Below are 23794 nucleotides of genomic sequence, written 5' to 3' on the forward strand. Positions count from 1 at the left end.
AATTATCACTATGACAGCAGAAGGTATGTTTATTCAGGTAAGGTACATACATACAAGTGATGTTACATTAATGGATTGATATATAGATAGAGCAAGTACATACAATGCCTAAAGCCACTATTACGCAATGCGTTTCGGGCAGGAAAAACATTAATATCTAGAACTTGATACTAATTGAGCATAAAGAATAAAATGTGTTGAGAACAAATACAAATAAAGATAAAAAAAAGGGGGAACATGACTGAAAAAGCAGCACAAATACAATAGGTTGACAAACAGTGTTGATTAAAAAAAAAATAACAGACATGGGTTGACAATAGAGGGGTAAGGTAGGTTACAGGGAATTTATTAGGTAGTGTTTAGTTTTTATCTTAAACTGGTTGAGAGAGGTACAGTCTTTAACATGGTTGGGAAGATCATTCCACATTCTGGGTCCCTTGATTTGTAGAGCATTTCTAGTTTGATTAAGTCGTACTCTAGGAATATCAAAACTGTAAGATCATCATTGACATAGAGAGTGGAAAAGATGCCAGAAGGATGGGAGGAAAGAAGACCATTGAGAGCAACCAGGAAAAGAGTAGTGCTCAAAAACACTACCTTGGGGTATACCTTCATATTGCCAAAAGGAGGCAGAGAGAGAGAGAGAAGTAACACGCTTTACTATAAAGGAACAATTAGAGAGGAAGAGAGGGAGGTTACCACAAAGGCCAAAAGAACGAAGTTGGGTCAGAATATGGTATCTCCAGGTGGTGTCGCATGGCTTTTCCAGGTTAAAATGGACAGCAACAATGGAGGTCTTCGTAACAAAAGCAGTACGAATATAGACCTCCAAGTTCACCGAAATATCAGTCATGCCGCAGTACTTGCGAAAACCAAATTGAGAAGGGGGAGGTGGTAATAGTGTTCCAAGAACCACATTAGACGGACATTGATCATACGTTCAAGGAGTTTGAAAATGTAACTCGTGAGGGCAATGGGGTGGAAGTCCTCAGGGGCTGTTCCCAGAGACCTAGGTTTTCGAATAGGGAGGACAACTGCATTGAGCCAGTCCTCAGGGACTGACGACGACTCCCAGACAAGGTTATACAGATTCAGTAATACTGATACGCGCATGGAGGGAGATGGCGAAGCATCTCATAATGAATGTCATCTGAGCCCGCTGCTGTAGAACCGCAGAGGGCCAGAGCAGACTGAAGTTTGGAGAGAGAGAAGGAATCATTATAGGGAAGTCGGAGATTAGTGCGGAAATCTAAGGATGAGATTCAAGAACGGGCTTACGAAGGAAGGAAGAATTGAGGAATATGAGAACCGGAGCTAACAGTCGAAAAGTGAGAACCCATTTCAGTTGCGACCATCACTGGATCCGCCACAAGAGTACTGGCGAGACATCTGGAACCAACTTACCTGCTATCTTGCGGATTTTCTTCCAGATCTGTGGCAGAGGAGTATCGGATGTAATGGTGGAAACATAATATTTCCAACTCTCATGTTTAGCTATATTTGATGGTCCTATGGGCCATCTCACTCGCCTTCCGAAACAAAATAATCGGCTGTCTGATGGCATTTGTGTTTCTTCCAGTCCAGGCTGAACACTTACATCGGATAGCCCAAGCACAGTCTGCATTCCACAAGGGAATGCACTTCCACATGCCCCGGGAGGTAGAGCAAGGAACAGAGCGAAGGGCAGCGTTGAATACGGTGTCATGAAAGAGGAGGAGGACTCGGGGGAGAGGCTGCATGGAGAGAGTAGCACGGAGGGTGAATAGGTTCCAGTCAGCCTTGGCAAACTGCCACCTAGGGAAGGAGAAGGGAGGGTGAAAAGAGAAAAAGGTAACATGGATGGGGAAATGGTCACTGTTATGGAGGTTACCAAGAAACCGTAACGTGAAATCTAAGTAAAGAGATAACCAGTGAAAGACAGGAAAGGGTGCAAGTGCGAGAGTCCACATGAGTGGGTTCACCAGAATTCAGAAGAGATGGAAGAAGATAGGACAACCAGTTCGAGAAGGCAGCCTTGGGTGTTCATCAGAACCATCAACCCAGAGGGGATGCCGAAAGTTGAAATCACCAATAGAATCCAATAGGTGCTTAAGATCAGGAAGAGAAAGTGGAACAGACCGTATACCATTTGCCCACAAAGATAGGGGCTGAAGAACATTGGATTGGTGACTGAAAAAGTAGGGAACGAAGGGAATATCAGTACGAATCAAGAGCAGCAGTTCTGGGAGGGGGGGGGGGGGGAAAGAGAAAGGAATAACCACGAATGTTACCAAGACGAGCACTAAGCATTGGCTCCTGGAGACATATACAAAACGGTTAAACCTGAGTAATCAGAAGTTGGCATAAAATCTACGAATATTCCAATAAAGAATAGACATTGTCAAAAGGAGAGAGTACAGTAACAGAGAACAATTAATAAACAAAGGTAAAGAGCATATTAAAGAAGCTAATCGGAGAAGACTGTCGGAGACGACAGTCTCCGTGGTGTAGTGGTAAGACACTCGCCTGGCGTTCCGCGAGCGCTATGTCATGGGTTCGTATCCTGGCCGGGGAGGATTTACTGGGCGCAATTCCTTAACTGTAGCCTCTGTTAACCCAACAGTAAAATGTGAACTTGGATGAAAAAACGATTCTTCGCGGCAGGGGATCGTATTCCAGGGACCATAGGATTAAGGACTTGCCCAAAACGCTACGCGTACTAGTGGCTGTACAAGAATGTAACAACTCTTGTATATATCTCAAAAAAAAAAAAAAAAAAAAAAAAAGCAGCAGCTCAGGATCAGGGTTAACGGACATGGGTAAATTTAGCAAGGACGATGGAGGTAAGGGAGTGGAAGGACAGGCCAGAGGCGGATGAAGAGTCCGAAGCAGGAGGGGACAATGGTCAACGGCAGCAGTGGCGAAAACAGGGGGAGTGCACCTCAGCAAAGGGCAGCAACCAAGGGAGAATCGGGGGCTAAAGGAATCTCCATAGTTGGAACAGGGGGCCCGACCACTGAAATGGATATGGATATCTCTAACCTTTTGCATCAGGCGATGTGGATGGAGTTCTAGGCCTACCAAGGACCATGAGCCAGAACCTAGGCCCCCTCAGAGAAGCACGAGGCGCAATGGCTTATAGAAATGCACATGTGATTTGGAGCATTCTATATCTGCCATCGACCGGGACAGGCACCCAGAAAGGTAAGCGCCCCAAAACAAACCCCCTATTCTGGTTAAAATGGACAAAATAGCCAAACAAGTGGACAGAACTCCCCAAATGAAAACGAGCAAACAAGCATGACATCACACGAGCCCCGCCTCATATCTGCACAGCTTCCCCCCTCCTCGGGAGGGGGAAGGGGGAACCCCAGACCCTGGCGCCGGCGATCCACCCTGCAGTTCTTTGGCTGATGGGATACTGCACAGTATCCACCTTACCACCTTACGCTAACATCTCTTATGCTCGTGTGTTGCACTCCTTCCTCTTCTCGTCCTTCCCATCTTCCTCAGCCTCACAACCATTTTCAGGCTTTAGACCCAGACACGCCACCGCCCTCCTCCTCTGTTCCTTGAGTTCTGTCCCGAAGGGTCCTCCTCATGGTTCTCTGTTTGGGGATCCCCTTCTTTCTGCCCAGTCTGTCTTGTCTCCTGTGTCTTCGTCCTCGTCTCCCTCCGATCCTCCTTCCCATCCTTCTCCTCCCTCTGTTGGGTCTCCACGCTGCTGTCAGTGCGGGCTGATGTCCATCGCTCTCCCAACGGCCATCGTGTTTGCTCTCGTTCTGCTTCTCCTGTTGAGACGCTTTGAATCTGTTTGCCCAGTACATTGTTCCTGGGATGCCTGTCTCTTTGAGTCAGAAGCATAAGCCTGGTCCTCTCCTTCCTCCTCCCGGCTGGTAAGAAGGCTTCTCTTTCTTCCTCGCCCCCTACTTCTGACTCTGTTGCTCCATCCCCTCCCGTTTCAGTGGTTGCGCCCTCCTGTTCCTGCTATGGCGGTTTCTTTGGCCCCCACTTCCCTCTCGGTTGCTGCCCTTGCTGAGGTGCACTCCCTGGTTTCTGTCCCTCCTGGCTGATGTCCTTGACCCTCGGTTGTCCATCCCTCCTCTCCTCCTCAGGACTCTGCTCGTCGCCCCTGATCGGTACCTCCAGCTACCTTCTCTCCTTCTTTACTCAGTTTACCCATGCCCCCTAACCCTGACTTTATGCTGACCCTGAATCCTGCGTATCTTTAACGTGCTGTGTTCCTTTTTCATCTTTGTTTCTTCTTTGTTATCTGTTACTGTTCTTTCTCTTCTTGTCGATGTGATACCTGGTTGATACCTGGTTGATGGGGTTCTGGGAGTTCTTCTACTCCCCAAGCCCGGCCCGAGGCCAGGCTTGACTTGTGAGAGTTTGGTCCACCAGGCTGTTGCTTGGAGCGGCCCGCAGGCCCACATACCCACCACAGCCCGGTTGATCCGGCACTCCTTGGAGGAATAAATCTAGTTTCCTCTTGAAAATGTCCACGGTTGTTCCGGCAATATTTCTTATGCTTGCTGGGAGGACGTGAACAACCGCGGACCTCTGATGTTTATACAGTGTTCTCTGATTGTGCCTATGGCACCTCTGCTCTTCACTGGTTCTATTCTACATTTTCTTCCATATCGTTTACTCCAGTACGTGTTATTTTACTGTGTAGATTTGGTACTTGGCCCTCCAGTATCTTCCAGGTGTATATTATTTGATATCTCTCTCGTCTTCTTTCTAGTGAGTACATTTGGAGGGCTTTGAGACGATCCCAATAATTTAGGTGCTTTATTGCGTCTATGCATGCCGTATATGTTCTCTGTATTCCCTCTATTTCAGCAATCTCTCCTGCTCTGAAGGGGGAAGTGAGTACTGAACAGTACTCAAGACGGGACAACACAAGTGACTTGAAGAGTACAAACCATTGTGATGGGATCCCTGGATTTGAAAGTTCTCGTAATCCATCCTATCATTTTTCTGGCTGTCGCAATATTTGCTTGGTTATGCTCCTTAAACGTTAGGTCGTCGGACATCATTATTCCCAAATCCCTTACATGCTGCTTTCCTACTATGGGTACATTTGATTGTGTTTTGTACTCTGTATTATGTTTAAGGTCCTCATTTTACCGTACCTGAGTACCTGGAATTTATCACTGTTAAACATCATGCTATTTTCTGATGGCCCAGTCGAAAACTTTATTAATATCAGCTTGAAGTTTTTCAATGTCCTCAGCCGAGGTAATTTTCATACTGATTTTTTGTGTCATCTGCAAAGGATGTCCGTTCTTCAGTGGAACATTCGTGGATATTACGCCAATTTCCTTGAACTCCACCTTCTGACTTCACAGTTTTCGCCCCTTTGTGTCTGTCTCCAGGAGCCGATGCTTGGTGCTCGTCCTGGTCACTTCTGTGGCTATCTCCTTTCTCCCCCCTTCCCACCCTGGCTGTTGCTTAGGCTCCTAACTCTTCTGCTGCTCTTGATTTGCTCTGATGTTTCCTTCGTCCTCTTACTTTTTCCGTCACCTCTCCAATGTTTTGCTGCCCGTATCTTTGTGAGGAAATGGTACACGGTTTGTTCCATTTATCTTCCCCCGAATGTCCTGCTTTCTCTTCTCAATCTTAAACACCTACTGGACTCTTTGCTGGAGCCTGTGATGATGCTGGGTGATTTCAATTGTTGACATACCCTTTGGGGTGATAAGAACAATGGTAACTGCAGAAGGCCTATTGGCCCATACGAGGCAGCTCCTATCTATAACCACCCAATCCCACTCATATACTTGTCCAACCCGCGCATATGAGTGGGATTGGGTGGTTATAGATAGGAGCTGCCTCGTATGGGCATCAGCCCGCAACTGATGTTCTGACAAACACCCTGGATCGCCTTCTTGAACTGTTCATCCTCCCTTTTTTCCCTGTCTCTTCTGAATTCTGGTGAGCCCACTCATTTGGACTCGCGGACTCGCACCCTTTCCTGTCTTGATCTTTCTCTCTGCTCGTCGTCTCTTTAGTTGGATTTCTCGTGGCAGGTTCTTGATGACCTCCATGGCAGTGACCATTTCCCCAGCCTTGTTACCCTTTTCTCTTTTCACCCTCCCCTCTCCTTCCCTAGGTGGTGGTTTGCCAAGGCAGACTGGAACCTATTTACCCTCCATGCTACTCTCTCCGACCTCTCCCATTCTGCTTCTCCCTTATACCCGACTCCATTTTCATGACACCGTCTTCAACGCTGCCCTTCGCTTTATTCCTCGCTCTTCCTCTCGGGGGACACGGAAGTGCATTTCCTGGTGGAATGTGGACTGTGCTCGGGCTGTTCGCTTTAAGCGTGCAGCCTGGAAAAGACACTGCCGCCGGCAGACGGCTGGGTCTTTTCTATTGTCTTCGAAGGTAAGTGCGGTGGCCCATAGGACCATCTGTACGGCTAAACGTAAATGTTGGATGTCTTATGTCTCAACCATTACGTCCGAAACTCCTCTGCTGCAGATCTGGAAGCGTATCCGCATGATAGCAGGTAAGTTCGTTCCTGATGTCTCACCAGTCCTTCACCTTTGTGGTACTCTTGTGGCGGACCTGTTGCAGGTCACGACCGAACTGGGTTCCCACTTTTCTTCTGTTAGCTCTGGTTCTCATCTTCCTCAATCTTTCCTTCTTCGTAAACCTGTTCTTGAATCTCGTCCTTTGGATTTCTACACCAATCTCCGTCTTCTCTATAATGATCCCTTCCCTCTCTCTGAACTTCAGTTTTCCCTGGCCCTCTGCGGTTCTATGGCAGCGGGCTCCAATGGCATTCATTATGAGATGCTTCGCCATCTCCCTCCGTGCATGTCTTAGTATTTACCTTGTGTATAATCGGGTCTGGGAGTCAGTCCATGAGAACTGGCTCGATACCGTTGTCCACCCTGTTCGAAAACCAGGGTCTCTTGGGAAATCCCCTAAGGACTTACGCCCTATTGCCCTCATGAGTTGCGTCTGCATACTCTTTGAACGTATGGATAACATTCGTCTGATGTGGTTCGTAGAACACTATCACCACCTCTCCATTTCTCAATTCGGTTTTCGCAAGTGCCACAGCACAACTGATGTCCTGGTGAACTTGGAGTCTATATTAGTACTGCTTTTACTGCGAAGACCTCCGTTGTTGCCGTCATTTTTGACCTGGAAAAGACTTTTAACACCACCTGGTGATATCATATTCTGTCCCAACTTAATTCTTTTGGTCTTCGTAATCATTTCCCTCTCTTTATCCAAAGCTTCCTCTCTCATCGTTCCACTCGAGTGAGGCTTGGTGCCACTCTCTCTGCCTCTTTTCAGCAATACTGTGAGATTTTTTTTTCTTTGACAATTATCAAAAGAATTAATTCCTATTGATGTTACGTTAATCGTAACTACCTCGCAAGAGAGGCAGACCTTAACTCTTCCACTGGCCAGCTAGGGGTCCTTAGGACATTTACACCCCAGTGCGCAAAAAAAAAAAAATAAAAAAAATTACTTCTTCTTCTTAAAATGTTAATTTGTGTTCCCTGTGCATTGGAAAAATAAAAATAAATCGTTGGTGACATATTTTGGGCGCAATTGACCGAGGAATTCTGGCAAAAAGTGGGCGTTGACAGAGCCGATCGTCAGAGCCCGTCAGCGTCACCCGCGCTGACAGCTGGGAGTTGCCACAAAGATATTATCACTTAATTATTTCTATGTCTAATTTTTTCTCGTTTTTTTGCAGTAATATTATTCAATAGTGTGTATTGTAATATATTTATATAATAAAAGTGGTGAATAATTGCTATACTCAAAAGTATGGTGTGCATATTAGTGATTCAATTATTATTTTCATAAAACAATAAACAAATAGTTTTCCTGCTATTACACTCTATACACACGTAATATATAAGTATCTGCATGTTTTGTTCACTATAACGAACCACTAAGTTAGTAGTGAGAGTCGAAAAGCAACGAGGAGTGACCGCCACACACCAGCCAGCCACTTGTTGCCACTCCCTCAACAACGCCTCACTCGCCCACTTTTTCCTCCCACTATCCTGTTTTATATTTTATTCACAATATACAGACGTTATTTATAAGAATCTATATGTTTTGTTCACCACAACTGTGGTGAACAAAACCGCCCAGTTGGGTGGGTGTGGAGCACATGACTGTAAAGCTGCCACCCAGTTGGGTGGGTGTGGAGCACATGACTGTAAAGCTGCCACCCAGTTGGGTGGGTGTGGAGCACATGACTGTGAAGCCTGCCGCCCAGTTGGGTGGGTGTGGAGCACATGACTGTAAAGCTGCCGCCCAGTTGGGTGGGTGTGGAGCACATGACTGTAAAGCTGCCGCCCAGTTGGGTGGGTGTGGTGCACATGACTGTAAAGCTGCCGCCCAGTTGGGTGGGTGTGGAGCACATGACTGTAAAGCTGCCGCCCAGTTGGGTGTGTGTGGAGCACATGACTGTAAAGCTGCCGCCCAGTTGGGTGGGTGTGGTGCACATGACTGTAAAGCTGCCGCCCAGTTGGGTGGGTGTGGAGCACATGACTGTAAAGCTGCTGCCCACTTGGGTGGGTGTGGAGCACATGACTGTAAAGCTGCCGCCCAGTTGGGTGGGTGTGGAGCACATGACTGTAAAGCTGCCGCCCAGTTGGGTGGGTGTGGTGCACATGACTGTAAAGCTGCCGCCCAGTTGGGTGGGTGTGGTGCACATGACTGTAAAGCTGCCGCCCAGTTGGGTGGGTGTGGGGCATATATATATATATATATATATATATATATATATATATATATATATATATATATATATATATATATATATATATGCGAACAAGCCTGAATGGTCCCCAGGACAATATGCAACTGAAAACTCACACCCCAGAAGTGACTCGAACCCATACTCCCAGGAGCAACGCAACTGGTATGTACAAGACGCCTTAATCCACTTGACCATCACGACCGGTCATAATGAGGTGATAGCCGAGGCTATTTGAACCACCCCACCGCCGGCACTCGGATAGTAATCTTGGGCATAGCATTTTACCAAATCACCTCATTCTTTGGGGCACACGTGAGGAACACAAATGCGAACAAGCCTGAATGGTCCCCAGGACAATATGCAACTGAAAACTCACATCCCAGAAGTGACTCGAACCCATACTCCCAGGAGCAACGCAACTGGTATGTACAAGACGCCTTAATCCACTTGACCATCACGACCGGTCATAATGAGGTGATAGCCGAGGCTATTTGAACCACCCCACCGCCGGCACTCGGATAGTAATCTTGGGCATAGCATTTTACCAAATCACCTCATTCTTTGGGGCACACGTGAGGAACACAAATGCGAACAAGCCTGAATGGTCCCCAGGACAATATGCAACTGAAAACTCACACCCCAGAAGTGACTCGAACCCATACTCCCAGGAGCAACGCAACTGGTATGTACAAGTCGCCTTAATCCACTTGACCATCACGACCGGACATAATGAGGTGATAGCCGAGGCTATTTGAACCACCCCACCGCCAGCACTCGGATAGTAATCTTGGGCATAGCATTTACCAAATCCCCTCATTCTTTGGGGCACACGTGAGGAACACAAATGCGAACAAGCCTGAATGGTCCCCAGGACAATATGCAACTGAAAACTCACACCCCAGAAGTGACTCGAACCCATACTTCCAGGAGCAACGCAACTGGTATGTACAAGACGCCTTAATCCACTTGACCATCACGACCGGACATAATGAGGTGATAGCCGAGGCTATTTGAACCACCCCACCGCCGGCACTCGGATAGTAATATATATATATATATATATATATATATATATATATCTCGTACCTAGTAGCCAGAACGCATTTCTCAGCCTACTATGCAAGGCCCGATTTGCCTAATAAGCCAAGTTTTCCTGAATTAATATATTTTCTCTAATTTTTTTCTTATGAAATGATAAAGCTGCCCATTTCATTATGTATGAGGTCAATTTTTTTTATTGGAGTTAAAATTAACGTAGATATATGACCGAACCTAACCAACCCTACCTAACCTAACCTAACCTATCTTAATAGGTTAGGTTAGGCTAGGTAGCCGAAAAAGTTAGGTTAGGTTAGGTTAGGTAGGTTAGGTAGTCGAAAAACAATTAATTCATGAAAACTTGGCTTATTAGGCAAATCGGGCCTTGCATAGTAGGCTGAGAAGTGCGTTCTGGCTACTAGGTACGACATATATATATGTATGTATGTATGTGTGTACATGTGTATACAACTGTAGTGAGTAGATTATCCCAATAATATACTCGCTCCAAATGCATTGTTAATATTCCTGTCAACCTTTGGAGATGAATGAGGTGAGGCGTTGCCTGGGCAACACGGTGAGGTGTTGCCCGAGCATATAAGCAGCGGTGTAGCGAACATTGGCTAGTCTACTTTCAAGTGTGGTCTAGAGCAGACACTTGCGAGATACTGTACCGACGCTCAGTGCGCTCAACTCACACCAAAGTATCACCGGTGTACTTCTGTATATTCGACCAAATATATATATAGTATCTTAGTGTCTGTGTTTATTTGTCACCATACTTTACGTAACAATAGAACCATTACATTGGTGACCCAGTGAGTGAAAATGAACACCTAGTCACAAACTAGATCTTCGTCATGGATTTATCTACCAGGTTTCCAGCATACAACGCAGATGAGCCAGAATTTTGGTTCATGCAGATGGAGGCTATTTTCGACCTTCACGAAATTCCGACTGAGAAAGCCCGATATGCCTGTACCCTGCCAACACTTACCTCGGAGGCTATGCACACTGCCTCCGCTGTCATCACCGCGCCATCACCGGACACCAGGACGTACACTGCATTGAAGGTCGCTCTTCTACAGGCAGCAATGAAACGCCGCATTCAACAAAGGGACCAACTCCTCACTGACAAAAGATTAGCAGACAAAACACCAGCTCAGCTTCTGCGGCATATTCAGTATGTGATGCATACTGCAACTGGCCCAGCCCCCAGCGAGATTGTGAGATCACTGTGGATACAACTCTGTCCAAAACACATTCAACCGGCCCTATTCAGTATGGCTGACGACACCCCATTAGCCCAGCTGGCTACACTGGCAGACCGGCTTCATACGACGTCTAATAACACTATATTGTCCCACCTCAGTGATACACAGCAGACTACAGACACCCAGCAACTCGACGTCCTCCAGAACCGGCGTTTCGTCCACCCAGGGAAAACGTACCATGCGAATCCAGTATCAGTCTCTAGGCGACAGCGAGAACGTCGGGGAAAGCTTTGTTCTTACCACCAGAAGTTCGGACACCAAGCCCGCAACTGTAGGGCTCCTTGTTCCTGGTCGGGAAACTACTTCGGCGGGGACTGTTAACGGCCAGTGACCCCGCCATTTCAAACACTACACTGCTCTACATATCTGACGTCATAACCAAACGCCGTTTCCTCGTTGACACAGGTGCAGCAGCTAGCGTGTTGCCTCCCCCACTAGTCAAACCAACCCGTACTCCTGGTTTGGACTTACGAGCCGCCAATGGTACGTCCGTCCGTACATATGGGACCCGCGCCCTGGTTCTCGAGTTCGCCTCTCTGGGTCGCTTTACGTGGACTTTCCTCATAGCGGATGTGGAACAACCCATTCTTGGATGGGATTTCCTGCAACACCATCGACTTATGGTGGATCCCGCAGGTGCAGTACTTCGAGCCTCTCCTAGTACCTCTACACAAGTTAACATCGTCACCCCAGTCGCATCTACGGAACTTCAAGCACTCCTGGATGAATTCAAAGATGTGACCCAACCCGCCAGCCCTCGACCAGAGGTGCAATATACGATTACGCATCACATTACTACAACGGGAGCACCTACCTTCGCCAGACCACGCCGCCTGGCACCGGAACGACTGGCGGTAGCACGTGCTGAATTCAATAAGCTACAGGAGGCGGGAATAATCCGCCCTTCGAACAGTCCATGGGCTTCACCTCTCCATATGGTCCCGAAAACAGCCCCAGGGGAATGGCGCCCTTGCGGAGACTACAGGGCTCTCAACGTTCGCACTCTGCCGGATCGCTACCCAATACCACACATCCAGGATTTCTCACAGGGATTGAGCAACGCAACCGTTTTTTCGAAAATTTACCTTGTGCGGGCATTTCACCAGATCCCTGTGGAACCGGCAGACATTCCGAAAACAGCGATCACAACACCTTTTGGACTGTTTGAGTTCGTCCGGATGCCTTTTGGTCTACGGAATGCAGCCCAGACATTCCAACGCTTCATCGACCAAGTAGTTAAGGACCTTCCTTTTTGCTACGCCTACATTGACGATCTGCTGGTGGCCAGTACATCACCAACAGAACATCTGCTACACCTCCGACTCCTTCTCACCCGTCTGCGCAACTTCGGCTTGCAGCTCAACTCCGAGAAGTGTATTTTCCATGTTCCAGAGCTGGATTTCTTGGGACACCGTGTGTCAGCAGCAGGGGTCCATGCAACCACTAGAGAAGAAAATAGAGGCAATCAAGGAATTCCCGCGCCCATCTACTCCAAAGAAGTTGCAAGAATTTCTTGGTGTAGTGAATTTTTATCATCGATTCATCCCACATTGTTCGGACATCTTGCGACACTTATACGACCTCTTACGAGGTCGGAAACTCACGTCCCGTCTTCCGTTGGAGTGGACTCCCCAGGCAGAGACAGCATTCACCGACATAAAACACAAGCTGGCGGAATTCACCTTGCTCGCACACCCAGTGTCTGACGCTCCCACCAATCTATCTACCGACGCTTCAAACACAGCAATTGGTGCTGTACTACAACAGCTCGTTGAAGGAGAATGGCGCCCAATTGCATTCTTTTCAGCGCGCCTGTCACCCACTGAAGAGAAGTACAGCACTTTTGATAGGGAACTGCTCGCCATCTACTCAGCCATACAACATTTCCGGCACTTTCTCGAGGGGCGGAACTTCCACATCCTCACAGATCACAAACCTCTCACTTATGCGCTGGCGGCCAAGGGTGATGCTCACTCTCCTCGAGTAGCCAACCACCTGGGATTTATTTCCCAATTTACCTCGGATATCCGTCATGTCAAAGGAACTAATAATGTCATAGCCGATGCACTGTCTCGACCCACCATAAACCACGTCGTGACAAACCCAGCTCAGGTGGACTATTGTGTAATCAGTAAGGCCCAACGGGAAGACCCTGATCTGCAGCGATTACGAACATCTGACACAGCACTCCGGTTCATCGAGATTCCCATGGAAGGTGGCGGAAGGATAATCTGTGACACCTCACGGACGGGAGCACTTAGGCCCTACATTCCTGCCCAGTTTCGCTGGAAAACGTTCTCAGTATTTCACTCCCTAGCACACCCAGGAGTACGTGCTTCCCAGAAACTACTAACGGAGCGTGTTGTATGGCCAGGAATCAATGCCGATGTTCGACGATGGACTCGCTCATGTCTCCAGTGCCAGCGAGCGAAAACACATCGTCACACAAAGAGCCCTCTTCAACAGTTTTCGTTACCTTCTGACCGTTTCGAAGTGGTGCATGTAGACATCGTTGGACCATTACCGTCGGCAAGAGGATATTCTTATCTACTCACCTGCATCGATCGATTCTCCAGATGGCCGGAAGCAATCCCATTAATCAACATCTCAGCTGAGTCAGTGGTCCAGGCTTTTCTCTCTGGATGGGTCGCCCGTTTTGGCAGCCCCTCTGTCATCATCACCGACCAAGGACGACAGTTCGAATCATATCTATGGAAGGAACTTATGGAATTCCTCGGCACCACACATAACCGAACCACAGCATACCACCCTGAGTCGAACGGAATGGTAGAACGCTTTCATAGACAACTAAAAGCTGCCCTAAGAGCTCAAGCACGCCCCGATGATTGGATCGACAACCTTCCATTAGTCTTGCTTGGCATCCGTTCGGCCACGAAGGAGGGCAGTGGATTCTCGGCAGCAGACTTAGTATACGGATCTAGCCTGCGGCTTCCGGGCGAATTCTTAGCCCCAACGCCACTTATCACACCCCCAGACCCCACTTTTGTCCAGAAATTACGGGCGGCCATGACAAACATTCGGCCTACACCACCACGCCAACCGACAACTCGTGCTACATATGTGCCTCATGAGCTCCACACAACTGAACACGTGTTTGTAAGAGTCGACGCTGTTCGACGCCCTCTACAGTCACCTTACGAAGGACCATTTAAAGTGGTTTCTCGAACACCGAAGTTCTTCACCATTGAACGCCGAGGACAACGGGTAAACATCTCCATCGATCGCCTTAAACCAGCACACTGTGACGCTGCCCCAGACATCCCTCCAGAGACACATCCGCCGACTACGCAGTTCACTTTTCGACCACAGTTACCAGCAGCACCGCTACCTACGACAACGGACGATCCTGTACGACCTCTCACCCTACAACCCCAGTTACCAGCCGCACCACAACCTGATCCTGCGACGACGGACGATCCTGTGCGACCTCCCACCCTACGACCCCAGTTAGATGACATCAGCGAAGAGGAGGAAGTTAACTTTGATGGTTATGTAACGCGAGCAGGGCGTACAATTCGCCGACCAGCTAAGTTCCTTGATCAAGTATTTTTCCTTTCATCCCCTGGGAGGGGGAGTTCTGTAGCGAGTAGATTATCCCAATAATATACTCGCTCCAAATGCATTGTTAATATTCCTGTCAACCTTTGGAGATGAATGAGGTGAGGCGTTGCCTGGGCAACACGGTGAGGTGTTGCCCGAGCATATAAGCAGCGGTGTAGCTGAACATTGGCTAGTCTACTTTCAAGTGTGGTCTAGAGCAGACACTTGCGAGATACTGTACCGACGCTCAGTGCGCTCAACTCACACCAAAGTATCACCGGTGTACTTCTGTATATTCGACCAAATATATATATAGTATCTTAGTGTCTGTGTTTATTTGTCACCATACTTTACGTAACAATAGAACCGTTACACAACATTAATAATTTTGTATCTAGCGTCAAACATTGTTATTTGCTTAGCTAAACGAACTAGAGGGTTCAGTTCCTGAACCGATTATGTGCCTCTGTAATCCTTTACACCACCGCCCACGGGATGGGTATGGGGTGCATAATAAAGAAAGAAATAGAAGAAATTGAAATTGCATAATACGGTTATTGACATTCAATAATAGTAAGATAAAGCGATGAGGACCAAATGGGAGACCAGTGATCAGATGAATATTACAGACTCAAGGGTAGCCTTCTCTTCTTGTATATAAATGAAAAAATGAATTCGTTTGTTTAATTCTAATGCTTGTAGGCGAGAACAGTTGTGAACGCCAGCTAGCGCACAAGTACATGAGCGCCCAAAATACTTTTACACAAAAGACATGTACAGACAGGCGTGTGGCTTCTGACTTCTTTTTTATTGATTAATATTAAATACTAGGCGCTTACCTATAATAGTTATCATTTTATACAAGTATAACTCTCACATAATAAATATAAAAGGAGTTTATCCAAAAACTGACAGAAGTGTTGTGTTTTGTGCGTTGTATCGTGTTTGTGGGCATTCGGGTGTGTTGTGTTTACGCTGGCGGGCGGCGTCCTTACCAACTCCGGATTATGTCTATTACATCACTAACCTTCATTTAATAACTATATGCCTGTTAAATAAAAGATTTTAATTGTTAATAGCATTATATTGTCGTTTTAATATGGAACACGTACACATATGCGAAACGTCGAAAGCTGGTGTCCGAAGTGGTAAAAATATTAGTGTGCGATGTTGTCAATGTACGGAGTGTCTTGTATCCCGGCACGTTTCGTACCCAGACGTTATCGTCTAGCCGGCACAGCCAGCACGTCAATTCTACCACGTTTCATACGAAAGCTATAGCACGGTACTCCCGTGGCTTCCTCGGATGCAGTGTACCAGGTGTTGGTCTGCCTGGAGTGCCCGGATATGTGGCCCTTCTCTTCGCAAGTTTTTCAGCGTCCAGCCCATGACGCCTGACGCCGTGCGGTCTGCCGCTTGGGCGACTTTACTTATTTATTTATTTATGCATATACAAGAATGTACATTGGGAATGTGAGGATACATAATATGGTAATTACAGTCTTGTAAAGCCACTAGCACGCGCAGCGTTTCGGGCAGGTCCTTAATCTAAGAAAATTTTAAGGAGGTAAATACTTGCAAAATTTATAGACAAAAAAATGATAACAGTTACATGGAATGAAAAAAAGAAGATGAGAGAAAATTGTAGGTACAGTATATTAAAGCACATAGGTAGCTAAGATTGATTGCAATGACAGCTTGAATGGTAGTCACAATACAGCATATGGCTAGCACATAAAAGAAGACAGCAATGAACACAATGATAAGGTTGTTTGATACTACATACAAATTAGAAGATTGGGTAACACTAGGTACAGAGCAAATTTAAAGCTCAGTGTAGGAAACTAAGAAGATGAAATTAGGTACTTTTTGGTTTTGCTTTTAAATAAGGCAAAAGTTTTACAGTTTTTCAATTCACTAGGGAGTGAGTTCCATAGACTAGGTCCCGTAATTTGCAGAGAGTGTTTACACAGATTAAGTTTGACCCTGGGGATATCAGAGAGATATTTATTTCTGGTGTGGTAATAATGGGTCCTATTACATCTGTCCAGGGAGAGTTTCAGAGCATGGTTTGCATTTAAGAACAGGGTTTTGTAAGTGTAGTTGACACAAGAGAATGTGTGGAGGGAGTTAATATTTAGCACGTTTAGGGATTTAAACAAGGGAGCTGAGTGTTGTCTGAAAGCAGAGTTAGTTATTATTCTGATAGCAGATTTTTGCTGTGTGATGATGGGCTTAAGGTGGTTTGCAGTGGTAGACCCCCATGCACAGATACCATAATTAAGATAGGGGTAGATTAGTGCATAATATAGTGAGAGCAGAGCAGAGTTAGGAACATAATATCTGATTTTGGAGAGTATATCAACTGTCTTAGAGACTTTCTCAGTTATGTGTTGAATGTGGGTGCTGAAGTTGAGTCTCTTGTCTAGGAATAGGCCGAGAAACTTGCCATCATTTTTATTACTGATGTTAATATTGTCTATCTGTAGCTGAATTGCATTTGATGATTTGCTTCCAAATAAGATGTAGTAAGTTTTTTCGATGTTTAATGTTAGTTTGTTCGTTGACATCCATAAGTGGACATTTTTTAATTCATTATTCACAACATTATTTAGTGTATGTGGGTTGAGGTCTGAATAGATAAGGGTAGTATCGTCAGCAAACAATATAGGTTTGAGAATATTAGAGACATTAGGCAGATCGTTTATATATATATAAGAAATAGAAGAGGTCCTAAGATGCTGCCCTGTGGCACTCCAACGGTAATTGGTAGAGTGGAAGAAGTTGTATCATTGATGGTTACATATTGGTGTCTGTCACTAAGATAGGATCGGATGTAGTCAAGGGCAAGGCCTCGGATTCCATAATGCTGGAGTTTAAGTAAGAGGTAGTTGTGATTAACAGTATCAAAGGCTTTTCTTAGGTCAATGAAGAGTCCAATCGGAAACTCATTTTTGTCAAGGGCTGAGTAGATAACGTCAAGGAGACTAATGTTTGCATCGTTGGTGCTCTTTTGGGACCGGAAGCCAAACTGGCAGGGGCTGAGTATGTCGAATTTTACAAGGTAGGAATAGAGCTGTTTGTAAATAATTTTTTCAAATATTTTTGATAGAATGGGTAGATTTGATATTGGTCTATAATTGTTTTTTCTGATCAGGGGGAGAAAGATACTGGCAGTATGGGGCTTTAAATTTATTGAAGATTAAATTCTGCAGAACATGTAAATATATAAAGTTTATTACAGTAAACAGTAACAGTATTAACAGTAATTAACAGAATTACAGTAACAGTATTAACAGTAATTAACAGAATTAACAGTAACAATTCCAAGTCCGAGGACTAGATTTAACTTAAAAGGTACACCCGTAGTAAGTATGAGACCTTAGCCTATAGTGACATGGAAACTAATTCTGCAGAAACCTAAAGCTTAACTGGTACTAGAATTAAGGCCGAGTGCAAATGTGGAGTAGCAGTTTTAACTCTTGCAGTTTATTCACGTCGCTTATTTGGTTATATTTATGTTATGCATCTCCTCCGTTCTCTTAATGTAAAATGGCTTTATTCCCACGCCGATTGTTACCCTTATTTTGTCTTGCAGATACCACGTGCCATGCCTTGCCCTATTCATAATTATGTTCTACATTTCAGCACTAACATGCCTCCTGTTTCAGGTTCCACGGACTCTTTTCCCAAACAGCCTCCTTAATTTACTCCGACAGTTGATGCGTTGCTCATGTCGCATGTTTACTTTTGCGTTGCTGTGTTCAGTATGCTTGCCCACTTTTACCCTGCCTTACGTCATTAAGTAAAGTCAGCCAGGATGTGCTATTTGCAGAGTTACTAAGTAAATTATTAAGTAAAGTCAGCCAGGATGTGCTATTTGCAGAGTTACTAAGTAAATTATTAAGTAAAGTCAGCCAGGATGTGCTATTCGCAGAGTTCCTAAGTAAATTATTAAGTAAAGTCAGCCAGGATGTGCTATTTTGCAGAGTTACTAAGTAAATTATTAAGTAAAGTCAGCCAGGATGTGCTAGTTGCAGAGTTACTAAGTAAATTATTAAGTAAAGTCAGCCAGGATGTGCTATTTGCAGAGTTCCTAAGAATTATTAAGTAAAGTCAGCCAGGATGTGCTATTGGCAGTATTCGCGGGCCCTTATTTTAGCTTCACGTCTCCTGGCCCTGCACGTTTGCCTAGTTTCCTCGGTAGTTACAGTAGTTTATGCTTAGCTCTTGCAGTTTATTCACGTTACTTATATGGTTATATTTATGTTATGCTTCTCCTCCGTTTCTTAATGTAAAAATGGTTTTATTTATTCTAGGGCGAAATGTTCCATTTAGCCTACCACAATTTTATACATCTTCTTATTTGGTAACATTTGTGCTGTGCATCATTTTATGTTTGTCAATAAATTTGTTATCTATTTATTATAGGGCGAAATGCTCCATTCGCCTACCTCTTTTTAATTCCTGTTACTTAATGGTTACATTCGTGTCGTGCATCATTTCTGTTAAAAACATTTTTTACTTAGGGCGAAAGGTTACATTTAGCTTACGTTATCTTTGTCTCTGCCTCTTTTGTTTATTTCCTTGACAGTGTCTACAGTTAGTAGTCCCCTTTCCTTCGCCGTTGTTTTCAAGGCAGCCAGGATGCGCGAGGTGCAGTTGTGGGCCCTCGCCGCTTGCTTTATGCTTCTGGCCCTGCAGTTGTTGGGTTCCTTTCTTTTTCTCCTCGTTTGCGCCTAGCTCTCGCTGTTAGTTATGTTCTTCCTCCGGTTCCTCTGTCGTTCAACTACGCTTGTTGCTACTACATCTGTAAGGTTGCTAGCTCGACTTGCTATCGGTGTCGCGGGCCTCTTGCTTCTTGCTTGTTTATTCAGGCTACTTTTCCCCCCCTTCTCTGGGGTTTTTACTTTGGGTTGGTTAACTTTCTTTCTGTTGCTTCGATATTTTATTGGTCTCCTCCGGGTGTTTACTGAGCTTTGCCTTTATGATTTGGGTAAATTCAGACGCGTCGGGCTCGTTGCTGTGTCCCGGGCCTCTTGCCCTTGCTTTAAGTTATTCGGGCCTGTTCGCCACCCTTCCCCAGCTCATTCGCCTCCTGCAGGCTATGCTTTGGCAGCTGCTTGTCTCTTTTGCTGGGTTACTTTTATGCTTGTCCCCTTCCTGTCTAGGTATGTTTGGGTATAGCCAGCGGTGCGCGAGCCGCGGTTTATCGGTTGCCCTCCCCCCCCCCCCCCCGGTTCCCTGTTTACTCGGTCTCGCCCTCTTACTTCCGCATTCTTCCTTCCCATTCTACGTTATCGCCTCTCGCATTTGGGCCTATGTCCTTTCTCTGCCCGGGTTGTGTGCCGTCCAGCGCGCCTCGGCGACGTTATCTTCTCTTCGGCCCTCTGTCATTTCCGCCCCCCCCCCAGCCGTGCGGGCTCGCCTGTGGGAAACGTCCCCTTGGTTCCTCCTACGTCTGCTTATCTGTTAAATTTGTTATTGTTGGACTCGCAATTATGATTTGTATTTATTACGGCAAAAATTTTCCCGCAATTTACACTTTGCTTAAGTTTCACGTTCAATTTGTTATATTAAGGGACTTTCAATTAGAATTTGTATTAATCTATTGCTTTGCCTCTGTGCCATTAAGTTAATTTCAGCTAGGGTACGCTAGTTGCAGTGCATTCGGGTGGGGTCCCCCCCCCACTTTTTTTCCTCCGGTTATTTCGTCCTATGACACTCGTTTCCCTCATTATATATTCTAAATATTGCGCATTATATTTGACCACCCATTCTTCATCGTATCGACAGTACATTAAGATACATTTGGAATGCTACCGATTTTAGCATGGCCTCGCGCACGGTGTCATGCAAAAACTGGTCATTCGGCCTTTCTTTCGGCAAGCTCAAGCCAGTCAGTTAGCATGATGTCGGCCAGCATGTTGTTGGCCAGCAGCAGCCAGTATGCTGTTGGCCATACGGTCGCTAACGTTCTTTGGCCATCCGGCCTTCTGGGCTAATTTACTCTTCTTGTTCCTTCGCCATTGTTGTTTCCTACTACGTAATAGTATTCTATTTAATTTAACCTCATCTATCATTAGGTTAGGGGCCCTTACCTCCAACTGCTATTCCTTCCCCTGCGCTCTGCCTGCTTGGCGCACAACGTCGGCTTCTTCTGTTCCCTTTTTTCGCAGCCACGACAAGCCGGAACCCCCCCCCCCCCTCCTCACCCAACTGCGGCGAGGAAGAGAACGCGAGCCGGATATTCCTCTTATCACCATTACAACGCACGCAGCGGTGCCGGGTTGCAGCCGCCCAGGGCCTACGTTAATACTATTATCTTCCCTTATTTGCTGGCCTATATGGTAGTATTAATATTATTACGTATCGTTACTGTCATCCCAGTATTAATTTATTAAAAATATAAATTGTTATTATGGTTTGGCGTTGCTTTCTTAATTTCTTCCATTCTACGGCACTTGCCGTCATCGGTTATATACGATATTACATTGTATTCTTCATTGTACGATTATTTACGACATTGTATCCTTATTATTATCCTTATTACAGTTACTGGATGACAGTTCCCTGCCGTCGAGTTCACTTTGCTCCTGTTCTAAAAGATGTAGCCGAAGTTCGCGGCGTACTAGCTGCGGCTTGCAGACGCTCATTGACAACACAAGACTACACTCAGCGGCCACTTAAGGCAGACTCCTTGGCTTCTATCCAGCCCTATCACCCGTCTGGAGGACGAGATGGGATGGAGACCAAGGGTAATGTTCCCCGCTCACATTCTACATCCGCTTAGGACACAAGCATGTTATAGATTTGGCTTTAAGAATTGGTTCTTATTCCATTTGATTGTTTATGTATATATTGCTTTGTTGTATATACCCGTTCTTGGTATATGTATTGTTTATATTCAAGATTTATAGTGTTTCGTATTACCCCTGTTTATAGTTGCTTGGTGCTTCCTTGCTGTTCTCCTACTGGCTTTCTCCCACCTTTGCTCTTAGCAAAGGTACTTCCCCCTTCAGTTTGGTGGAAGATTCTTAGAACTGTTAGCCCCTTCATTGCTACAGTATAATTATTCGGAAAACTCTTTATTCATCCAGGATTGTTAATTAAGGAATCTCTTAATTCCTGCTGCCGGGCTTCCTCCCCCCGTTTTCATCTCCGTATTGATTCAGCTAGGGTTTCCCTCTCGTATGTGCTCTTGCCTGTCACGATAACACTGCATGCCGCTTCTGCCCACCCTTACTGCCTTATATCTTTCAGCCCGGGGGAGGTGATCTACGCGACAAAAAATCGACGCACGCTCCGACTGGACCAGGTATCGCTTACATGGTCAGGAATCAACACTCTTCGGATCCTACAAGCACAGATCCTACAAGCGCTCCTGTCACCAGGCGAGATTTCTCCAGGATCCTACGCGCTGCCCTCTCGGCGCTAGGCTTGCTTCCAGATGACTACGCGCCGCATTCCTTCCGTATCGGCAGGGCCTCCCAGCTGTCTCGGGACGGGCTCGCCACATCAGAAATAATGGCAGTCGGCAGGTGGAAGAGTAGTGCTTTCACATCCTACGTCAGACGGGACGTTGTTGCTCTGCCACTTTGAGTGCCTCATGCGGCCAGCTAGCACTCGCCCTTCTGGGGGGGGGGGGTCCTGGCCTGCGGTGGGGGTGCAGTGCCGGTCCCCAAGTGTCCCGCTGTCTGCAGCTAATACTTTGCCCAGTCTAGGTGCTAGTAAGCCCTACTTGTAGTCACCCCCCCTTCTCCTTATTCTTTAGGTCTTTACGGCCTCTTGGTCGGGTACATTATGTGTTACGTGGTCTCTCACTTATTAGTTACTCTTTGTGTCCTGCCTGTTATATCCTAGTGTTATATAATTACTCCACATTTGCACTCGGCCTTAATTCTAGTACCAGTTAAGCTTTAGGTTTCTGCAGAATTAGTTTCCATGTCACTATAGGCTAAGGTCTCATACTTACTACGGGTGTACCTTTTAAGTTAAATTTAGTCCTCGGACTTGGAATTGTTACTGTTAATTACTGTTAATATTGTTACTGTAATTCTGTTAATACTGTTACTGTTTACTGTAATAAACTTTATATATTTACATGTTCTGCAGAATTTAATCTTCAATAAATTTAAAGCCCCATACTGCCAGTATCTTTCTCCCCCTGATCAGAAAATGTCCACTGCTTGATCGCAAGCGGGGATGTTTCTGATGGGGAAGAAAGAAACATTTGTGCAGCGCGTCCCGCGGCGTTGCGCGGGCAGTCTGGGGCGCGTATAAATACGGGGGCACAGAGGGGCTCTAGCCCTCACTCCGCCTGCCCCCGCCGCTGCCCTCGCAAAGCCCACCCACCTCCCCTTTGCAAGCGGCTGTCTTTGTACCCCCGTCATGCTTTGCACAGTTGCCCTTTTCTCCCCACTGCATGTGGGAAGGGGGGTGCAGCGCTGGTCCCCAAGTGTCCCGCTGTCCGCAGCTAATACTTTGCCCAGTCTAGGTGCTAGTAAGCCCTACTTGTAGTCACCCCCCCCTTCTCCTTATTCTTTAGGTCTTTACGGCCCCTTGGTCGGGTACATTATGTGTTACGTGGTCTCTCACTTATTAGTTACTCTTTGTGTCCTGCCTGTTATATCCCAGTGTTATATAATTACTCCACATTTGCACTCGGCCTTAATTCTAGTACCAGTTAAGCTTTAGGTTTCTGCAGAATTAGTTTCCATGTCACTATAGGCTAAGGTCTCATACTTACTACGGGTGTACCTTTTAAGTTAAATATAGTCCTCGGACTTGGAATTGTTACTGTTAATTCTGTTAATTACTGTTAATACTGTTACTGTAATTCTGTTAATTACTGTTACTGTTTACTGTAATAAACTTTATATATTTACATGTTCTGCAGAATTTAATCTTCAATAAATTTAAAGCCCCATACTGCCAGTATCTTTCTCCCCCTGATCAGAGAATGGCCACTGCTTGATCGCAAGCGGGGATGTTTCTGATGGGGGAGAAAGAAACATTTGCGCAGCGCGTCCCGCGGCGTTGCGCGGGCAGTCTGGGGCGCGTATAAATATGGGGGCACAGAGGGGCTCTGCCCTCACTCCGCCTGCCCCCGCCGCTGCCCTCGCAAAGAGCACATCCTCGCAAAAATAGCACATCCTGGCTGACTTTACTTAATAATTTACTTAGTAACTCTGCA

At 46.0% G+C, this 23794-nt stretch overlaps 1 protein-coding gene across 1 annotated transcript in view; it reads left to right on the forward strand.

Moving 5' to 3' along the window:
* The window catches only part of LOC138363916 (F-box/LRR-repeat protein 16-like), a 153614-nt gene extending 130129 nt beyond the window's left edge, over positions 1-23485 (forward strand). The window contains exon 5 of the mRNA XM_069323377.1: positions 21154-23485. Coding sequence (XP_069179478.1) covers positions 21154-21288 — 135 coding nt within the window. The 3' untranslated portion in view covers positions 21289-23485. The remainder of the gene's footprint in view (positions 1-21153) is intronic.
* Positions 23486-23794: the final 309 nt, after the last annotated feature.

Source organism: Procambarus clarkii, chromosome 12, assembly GCF_040958095.1.
Source record: "Procambarus clarkii isolate CNS0578487 chromosome 12, FALCON_Pclarkii_2.0, whole genome shotgun sequence".
Lineage (NCBI taxonomy): Eukaryota > Metazoa > Arthropoda > Malacostraca > Decapoda > Cambaridae > Procambarus > Procambarus clarkii.